The following is a 9949-nucleotide window of genomic DNA, read 5'->3' as shown; positions in this document are numbered from 1 at the left end:
GTTTTCAAGGTTAAGTTTTGTTATTAGGTCAACATTTCACATTGCTCGAATCAGAGATTGGAAAGAATTTTGGACACAATGTATGCACTAAGTTTTATAGCGTATGTAACAGCACAGGTGGGACAGTATGAGTAAAAACTGATGGGGCTTGAGTTTTCAATTTAATTCAATTTTATAGATTATGTACAGCTCAATTAATGACTGTGTTCCTTATGAGTGGCTGTCTCAGAAGATCATTATGATGCTGTTGGGGGAAATGTTGCTACTCTAAAATGTAAACTTCTGGTTTGAGGGGGGTTTTTTTGTTGTTGTTTTGGTTTGGTTTTTTTACACCAATTGGCATCTCTGTGTGTTGAGAAGGATAAAAATATCAACTATAATAAATGCAGAAAACACAAAAAGCAGTGTTGTATCAAATAAAAATAGTTGTGAGATGCTGTATCAATAGAAGTAGTCCACAGGTTTTGTTTTTTTCAAACTTCAAGATGCTGTGTGATCTGCCTCCCCCTATTTTGTATATGAGAACAAGACAATCCCTTGAAATCCTCGTGCGCAGAGCTCCAAGTTGTGAATGAAAAATGGCAGGCACCAAAACCAAGCTTCTGTCACTACGTGCATACTGGCATAAAGATGATGGAGAGAAGAACAAAGCCAGTACCCCCCATTCACACATTATTTAGCCTGGCGTGTTATGAATCTGTTACAAATCCTTTCATAGTGTGCTCAAGAAGAATAGCCTCACGTGATAATGTGCGGAAAGGCTATCGCTCTGCAGCAGCTGTACAGCTTCAGTGTGGGAGTGAGTCCCCTATGACAAGGCTTCCACAAGCTGAGTTCATTGACATGGACGCTAAGGGGACAGCCATGGAATCAGAGCTGTATAGCTGCTGCTTCCCTCGCCTCCCTGTGCACAGATTTAAGCACATGCAGGGGGCTTTCATCTATAAGATTGAGACAATACAAGAAAAGCTTTACAGAGCATCCAATAAAGGGCAAATAAATGTGACCACAAACATGCACAGAGAGAGACGAAATCAAAGACCTGCTGGAGCAAATGATTGCTTCAGATGGTAAATAGTTGTAACCATTAGGGAAGATGAGTGTTTTTGCCAACATAAATAAATACAAAGTATGTAAATTTCTTGTTTTATTCTAAAGGATAAAACAGGATCAAATGGAAAGTTTCTGCACAAACTATTTTGTATATACTAACATATGGAATTCATATTCCCATGCATTTTTTGATAATATAATATACTAACCTACTACCATATCATGGGATTTCATTTCAATACAGTCTGTTTACGTTAATTAGAAATATATATTAAGTTTTTCTGTATTTAAATTTTCATTTTTGTTTTTTTTTATTATAGTAAAGGATTCAGAGCTTTCTCATGTAAATGCAATTGATGGAGCTATGTTAAGCTAAACCGTGTATAGGTTTTATTTTTCAAATGTGGTTGTTTCATTTTTGATGAATTAAATGCACACACTTTACTGAATCTGTTCACTGGATAATTAAATTAAAAATATATACGTATATTACCACAAATACCTGAAAAATCAGAAGTCATAAAAGTTGGAGATTTGTAATGTGTGTAATTCTCACTGTAGTTTAAAATAAAAAATGAAAATGTTGCTTTGACACGGCCTAACCTCATCAGAAAAAGAAGACGCACATTGTTAGATTGCTTGATTAAAGTTTTGTTTGTGTGTGTGTGTGTGTGTGTGTGTGTGTGTGTGTGTGTGTGTGTGTCCCTTATTAACATAATTACAGTGAATTAATATATTTTAACCTAAATTCTGATTTCCAGTAGTGGTCCAACACAGCGGAAGTCCCGTGTTTAACTTGTGCCACTGTCACATCTTCTTCCATTCAAAGTGGACAAAAACTTATATCTGTCATTTCAGGAGTCGCTGTTAATCAACCTTTTGTGCAGTTTATGAATGAAGGCATTTTTTTTTCTCATCTTTTTCACATCTATGTAAAAATTTAATTTGGAAGATATCTGCAGTGACAGCTCATTAACATCTAAGGTCTCCAGCATCTCAGGGTAAATCTTTGTGTCTCTGGCACAATGCCACTTTAGATATTTTAATTACCTCAGTGTCATCTTTCAGCAAAATGTGAAACCAATTCCCCTCGAGCCATGATCCCAATAGTGTGTTTACTAGAACCATAAATAAAATATAGTTTTATTACTTAAAGATGGTCCCCTCATGATGTAGTCCAGCCTTGTCTGCCGTGTTGCCATTACTGGATCACAATTGCTGGACTTGTGTTCCACGTTTATGTGCATGTGTTTGATTTTATTTTGAAAAGGAAAATATAAAATAGATATTTTATTTCTGTTCTGTTCATGCTTAGATGATATTTAGATGCTTAGATCCTGGCGATCGTGGCTCAAGAGTTGGGAGTTTGCCTTGTAATCGGAAGGTTGCCGGTTCGAGCCCCGGCTTGGACGGTCTCAGTCGTTGTGTCCTTGGGCAAGACACTTCACCCGTTGCCTACTGGTGGTGGTCAGAGGGCCCGGTGGCGCCAATGTCCGGCAGCCTCGCCTCTGTCAGTGCGCCCCAGGGTGGCTGTGGCTACAATGTAGCTTGCCATCACCAGTGTGTGAGTGGGTGGATGACTGGATATGTAAAGCGCTTTGGGGTCCTTAGGGACTAGTAAAGCGCTATATAAATACAGGCCATTTACCATAGATCCAAGCAACTGATAATGAATATTTTATAATTGTTATGCAAAAATCTCAAGACTGTCTAAAGACTGTGTGTTTAACAGAAATGTTCATGTAAAGGTCAACCCCTAATTGAAGACTGGTCCATGTAATGTGTGAATGTGACCATAACACTGATATTCTACATTATCCCTGTGATGACCTGGCAATGGCATCTCACCTAATGCTGGTTTAGGCTCCATCCCTCACTGACCCACTTTGAGGTAACATGAAGTTAAAAAAACAAACAAAAACAAAACAGCTTCTAATATTACCAAGATTTATGACATTAAATTCTCATTCAAGTCAAATTGTACATAAAGACAGTCTACACTATTAACACACACAGTCTTTTTTGTAAAAGCCAAATAACTGGTCACTGTGCAGACTGGAAAAACCCAAAGTAAACTTGTGAATTTGGACATTTCACAACAACAGTAGCAGTGAAATTATCCAGTGGATGTTCCCTGTAGGTGCTTATAAAACTTGGTCAGTAATGGGGAGGAATACTTTGTCCCAGACATAGTGTTGAACATTCAGGCAGCAAACTTTCAAAAAGTGCCCTCATTTTTAATTGGGTGGCAGTAGCCTCCTTCCTGAAGTCCTTTCATTAACAATATTCACTTTTTTTTTCATTATTATTTTCAATGTTTCTTTCACAGTTTTTCAGATCTGCTTCCTTTTAACACCCACTGTGCTCTTTTTAAACTCATATCATGTTCATTATCACCACACCCAGTTCTTTATCAAGTGGAATGCAGATACCCTGGAGACAGAGCTTTGCAAAATCACAGAGCCCCAGGCAGTAACGCTGATGTGACAAGTTTATGTCAAAGGCAAACTTCTTTTTTCATAAATAATTTTAGCCAGAATTTGACATGTAGAATAGAATAGAATAGAATAGAAAAGCCCTTTATTGTCATTGTACATGTGTAGCAAAATTGTGGGTGCTGCACACCAACTGTGCTGGAATAAAATATTAAGGTGGCAGGAATAAATAGCAAACAAGAGAAATGCATACAAACAAGAGGGATATATGAAAACGTAAGAGAAAGGCACACATTATAAGTGCTTGGAAGCAGTGGAAAGAAAAGGTTTGGTCTGAATAGTCCATATGAGTGATAGGAGTTACTCAGACCATGGCTCAGACTGGTGAGGTGGGTTGGCACTGGTGGGGTGTGGGGGAATAGTATTTGTTAACAGTCCGAATGGCCCAGGGGAAGAAGCTGTTAGTGAGTCTGAAGGTGTTGGACCTGATTGATCCGAGGCACCGACCAGAGGGCAGCGGGTCAAACAGGTGGTGGGTGGGGTGCAAGGGGTCACCTATTATGGCCCTGGATTTCCTGAAACAGGAGGATCTGGCGATAGCCTCCAGGGGTGGCAGAGGGCACCCAATGATTTGGGGGGCGATGTTAATTACCCTTTCTGTAGCCTTCCTGTTCTCAGTAGTGGCCCCTGTGTACCAATCACCCAGGCAGTAGAGCATGCTCTCCACTGAGTAGAAGGCCAGCAGCAGCTTCTGGTCCACGTTATTCTTCCTCAGGACAGCTGCTTCTTTACCAGGGGATTGGTGTTGTAAGTCCAAGTGGGATCATCAGAAATGTGGGTGCCCAGAAACCTGAAGGTGAAAAGAGATTCCACCTGTTTTCCATTTATAAAGAGAGAAGAGCGGACCTGTCTTTGCCTCCTGGAGTACATGATGAGTTTGTTTGTTTTAAGGATGTTCAGCTTGTTATTTTCTGAGCACCAGCAGGAAAAGTTCTCAGCTCAACAAAGCTCAACAAAATAACAATAAGTGAACTAAACAAACCTGAGGAGTTCCATAAAGCTCAAGAACAAAAGACAAGGTTCAAATATGTAATTCCATGCTAATCAAATATTTGCATTTATTAGACCCTGAAAATGGAATAAATCCATGAAGATCCTCAGACACAATGCCTGTTTTTCAGCAGCTTTATTGACAAAGGTTATGTTTAGAAATATTTACACACATACAAAAGTTCTCTCACTTTGGAACATTTTAACAGTGTTGCACATTTAATTCTGCAGCTCCAGGACAATAGTAATCTTTTTTTCTTTCCTTTAACTTTCTCTGTCGGAAATAAGTAAACATCATACAGTGTATGGTGTCATGTACCCTTTTTTACTTTTATTTAGGTGAAATCAAATATAGCAAGTAAAAACGTATGAAAATAGTCTATAAATAAAGATAAGATCATGAAACTTTAAAATAATGTCAACTTATTCTTTCTATTTCCCCCCCCCCCCCCCTTTTTCTTAAAAAAAGCTATTATAAACAAACTAAAAACACATCAATTACATAGAAAAATAGTAAAAGATAATAAGCCCCATTCAGGCACACACACATTGGAAACCTTGCACCCTTTATGTGTGTCTGAACACAAAACAATCAAAAAGCACAGAGTATGTTTTGTACATATTATTGCCTATGACATTCTGTGCTACGACCCAGCGGAGGACTTGGCTTAGTTAGCTGTTTAACAACATGCTAGCAGTCACAAAAACCTAAATAAAGTTTTCAAAACATTCCTAATATTCAGCCAGTATGTTTCCAATAGTTTAAGAACATAAATACTCATTTCATTCCTGAAATAGGGGATAATTTATTAAAGTTGCACCAACACCATGATGCTCTTTCAGCAGCTGCTTTGAGAATGAGGCATCTTGGCCAGAGCTCCCCCTTCTGGCAGCTGCAGGCATAACAAGTCAATCACACGCATCATTTTTTTCAGAAAAGCTTTGATAGGTAGTATTTCTTTATTTGGTAATAAAGTGATTCGCCCTTTTAATTGGTTTAACATTGTTTGCATTACACCAGTTTACAAAAAATCGACTGAATTCCAACACCACAGTTTCATTGTGTACCTAACTCTGACTCATGATGAATATCATGATAAAACCAGTCTATTACATATATAATTTAAATGACATGGCTGATAGAATCATAATGAACTTGCTACCAATTTGGCGGCGTGAAAGGCGATTGTGTGTGTTGCGTCTATAAGGTTGGGTGTGTGCATGTGTGTGTTAGGGAGAGAGAGAGAGAGCGAAAGAGAGAGGCAGGTGGAAAGGGGAGGGGTTTGGGGTGGTCCAGACAGTCGGTCCTTGTGTACCTCACACACTCAGCCTCTGCGCATCATTTAAGGAGAGCCCGGTTGTCTTCACCGCCTGGCTTCTTAGAAACACCACAGCCGCCTTAGCGTTAATCCAGCACTTTTCCCTCCCAGTTTGTTCTTGTTTATCTGAAGCCAGTCGTTCAACTTAAAAGCGACGCTCCAGCGTTGGATGGAATATACGCTTGTGAGTGGCGCATTTATGCTCCCCTGACCGAGAAGAAGCGCACAGTGGAAAACGTTTTGAGGACTAATGGAAACCAGCCGGGATCCATTGGCACACAGAACATCATGAGAATACTACAACTACCAACAAGGTATAAGGAAACAAGTGTGAACGCACTCCATAATATTACTTTATCTCGCTAAAATCTGAACATTAACACGACATTTCTTTTACACCTATGGTTATTTTTGAACACTTGGGGCTGGGTGGGATGGCTGTTTTGTTCTATATTGTCCTTATCGCGCAGCGTTGGTAAGGATGTCTGCATCGCAGAAAATCTCAGTAAGCCAAACCTGTTCCCGCTGCAGTGTACTGGGCCCTTTTTTTAAATTTAAAATGTCTATGAAAAGAAAGCGCCGGTGCTCTCTGCAAGCATGAGTCGTGTCATGTTGAAATCGGTGGTCAGAGAAAGCAGTTTTTTACAGTTAAGAGTATAACAGTAAGCTGTCATTATTTCCAGCCCCTGCACACAAGCAGAGAGCTCTAGTGTGTCAGTGCATTGGAATAACATACGTCTTATTTTTCATTTAATGGGGGGGGGGGGGGGGGGTGATTTTAATTCGACTTGCTATTTTAATGTCTTTCCTCCACATCCTGCTTCTGAGGCAAGACTCTCATGCATGCATGGCTTCTGAAGTGGTGATGGTTAGTCTTTATTTCTGTTTAAGTTCCCCATGCCAATGTACAAGTCCATCACAATGTATCTTAAAAGGTAAAACCTTAATGTGACAGATTCTTATTAATACATTCAGTATTACTTTCAGTTCTATCACCAGTTCCCCTTGACATGACATTGGCAGTAAATCTTGAAAGTATTGTTATGTCTGTGCTGGCTATATAAGACTGTTTTGTCTTTTCCAACAAGGGCAATGCTTAGATTCTCCAATCAGACCAAACAAGGTCCGGGAATTAGATGCAGATATGATAGAACAGACACAGAGATTAGGGAGGATGCATGGGAAGTGCTGCAGTACTTGGTGAAGTGAGTTGTGTGCCTTATTATAAGACTATAACTTTTATAAACCAATAACAACAAATACACAACTCGAACAAGCTGTTTTTTTAATGCTATTTAAACAAAGAGAAGATCATCATATATAAATACTGTAGTCTGGGCTTTCAGACTGCTTTGTGTGTTTTGGGAACAGATAGAACTGGAATGAAAATAATGAGTTCAGACCTTTTAAAAAAAACTTTTTCATTTTCAAAAATTAAACTGCAGCAAGAAAGAGGAGGCAAACGGAAGGATTAGGAATGAGTCATCGTTGGGTCAAATAAGCACATCACAAGCAGTATTTTCTTTGTGGTTCTAGGACCAAAAGGTTACAGTTTCCTTAATTATGCTACATATGCAAAAAGAAAAAGGGTTGGATTATATTTGATAATTCATGTTGAAGCTCTAAACAACAGCCCTAAAAGAAATTCTGTCTGAGCCATAATCATAAGATTTAATAGCGAAATCAACTGGAGTGCAGGTTGTACTGCTGTTAATAGTGATATTCAAATTAGATTTCATTGTAATATACTTCATTACATTACCATCTTATACATCTATAGACAGCACGCTGTAAATCTGTATGTTTAAGTGATCTGCCATGTAGTATTGTGTTTGATTAAAAAGGAGACAGACGAACATCAGAGGGCTTTTGCACATTTACAATGCCATACAGAAAATCCTTTCTAGAATAAAAAGATTCTTTGTTCACAGGGAGGACCTGGCATGGACCGCTGTGTCTAAATGAAGTGGTTCAGCCATGCAATGTTCCTGGAAGGCAGTGATTCTGCTGGCCTTGGCCTCCATTGCCATCCAGTACACGGCCATCCGAACACTCACCTCCAAGCCTTTTCAGCTGTGCCCGTTGCCCAGCCCCCAAAACTGTGGCCTGGGGGGCCAGGAGACCGAACCTCCCTTTGAGCGGGGGACAGCAGGTGGTGGAGGCTGTGATGACTACCCTTACTTTTCCATCAATGCCACACGAAAAACGCACATATTGGTCCTGGCCACCACGCGTAGCGGATCCTCCTTCGTTGGCCAGCTGCTCAACCAGCACCAAGAGGTTTTCTATCTGTTTGAACCTCTTTATCACGTTCAGACCACGCTGATTCCACGTCTATCACATAGCCGCAATGCTGCCGATCGCCGTGTGATGTTGGGGGCCAGTCGAGACCTTCTGCGTAGCCTGTACGGTTGTGACCTGTATTTCTTAGAGAGCTATATCAAGCCAACACCTACGAACCACACCACAGACAAACTGTTCCGTCGTGGTGCCAGCCGCGCATTGTGCCAGCAACCTGTATGTGATGCCTTTGGGCCTGCTGATGTTAATGTGGAGGAAGGGGACTGTGTTAAGAAATGTGCAACCCTCAATATGACCTTAGCCACAGAGGCCTGCCGCGAGAAGCGGCATGTCGCAATCAAAATTGTTCGAGTGCCGGAGATTGGAGATCTGCGTGCTTTGGTTGAAGATCCACGTCTGAATATCAAAGTGATTCAGCTCGTCAGAGACCCACGCGGTATCCTGTCATCACGGATTGAGACATTTAGGGATACATATCGTCTGTGGCGTATTTGGCGGGCCACAGGGAGAAGGCCCTATAATCTTGACTTGAGTCAGCTCACGGTTGTCTGTCAAGACTTTCTCAGCTCTGTTTCAACTGGTCTCACCCATCCTTACTGGCTGAAAGGGAAATACATGTTGGTTCGATATGAGGATTTAGCAAAAAATCCTCTTCTTAAGACAAAGGAGATCTATGACTTTCTGGGGCTGCCTATGGATAAAAATGTGGAAGACTGGATACATGCAAACACTCGGGGCAGCAATGAGCCTTCAGCAAAACACAAGTTTGGTACGGTGAGGGACTCAGCAGCTAATGCAGAGAGCTGGCGCTTAAAACTATCTTTTGATATGGTGGAATACACACAGACTGTGTGTCAAAAAGTACTTCACCAGCTTGGATACAAAGCTGTGAAATCAGTGGAGGAACTGAAAAATATGTCCCTCTCACTGGTACAGGACAAAACTTTTGTACCATTTTTGTAACAAAGATAGTTCTCTAATGACTATTTTTGATATATTTATAATTGTTGCCTTATAAGGTCCTTTGTTTGTTTGATTTCTGTATTTTTGTTTCCTCAAATTTGCACTAAACTTTAAAGATTTTGAATGCACCAAGGGAATTATGGATGACTCCCCAATGTTACAAACAGCACATTTTAAATACAAAGTAATCAAACAGGCTAGTTTACAAATGTCCCATGATTTAGTTTTGTCCATCAGTAGAATCCAGACGGTACCGTCTTCATCAGCTGTCTGTATGCAAGTTGATGTTGTTTTGAGAAAAGTAAGATGTTCTTTGGCAAAAAAAGAGAGCAAGAGACATTTTTTTAGCCCTGTGATGGCAAAAGATTGACTGTATAAATCCTATTGTGCAATAAATGGTGAATGTCGCAGTCAACCTTTACCACTATGGCATTTCTATCCATGAGGGAAGAGAAGAGATACTTCTGACAGATGCCACGCTTTCAAAGGATAATTGCAGACAATTAATAGGCTCTCAAGTTAAAGGGACCAGAATCCCATTGGAGGTCACGAGCGTTTCATCAGAGGATTTACAACCATCTGCGATACACAAACACACACAAATAAAAGGTAATGCTGAAATCTTCATTACTGTAAGAGAATATGTGCTAATTCTCAAGAACATTAAAAAAACGCAGACTCTATGTAGGGACTGGAGCATTCTTATGAAAAACCATTGTTTTCCCCATTTTTATTTATCAATTTATTTATGTTTTAATATGTCGAGTCAATTGAATCTGAATTATTTGCAGTGTGAAATTTTACACAGCCTGTTCTTTCTTTAATTAA

General features: G+C 39.9%; 1 protein-coding gene across 1 annotated transcript; it reads left to right on the top strand.

The window, feature by feature from the left end:
• Nucleotides 1-5839: 5839 nt before the first annotated feature.
• chst1 (carbohydrate (keratan sulfate Gal-6) sulfotransferase 1) lies at nt 5840-9742 on the top strand. The gene is made up of 2 exons (XM_026160209.1): nt 5840-6171; nt 7789-9742. The coding sequence occupies exon 2, from the start codon at nt 7835-7837 to the stop codon at nt 9119-9121; it is 1287 nt and encodes a 428-aa protein (XP_026015994.1). The 5' UTR covers nt 5840-6171; nt 7789-7834; the 3' UTR covers nt 9122-9742.
• The last annotated feature ends 207 nt before the right edge of the window (nt 9743-9949 follow it).

The sequence above is a fragment of the Astatotilapia calliptera genome, chromosome 1, assembly GCF_900246225.1.
Source record: "Astatotilapia calliptera chromosome 1, fAstCal1.2, whole genome shotgun sequence".
NCBI lineage: Eukaryota > Metazoa > Chordata > Actinopteri > Cichliformes > Cichlidae > Astatotilapia > Astatotilapia calliptera.
Note: the sequence above shows the minus strand (reverse complement) of the source record. Positions and strands in the feature narration are given on the sequence as shown.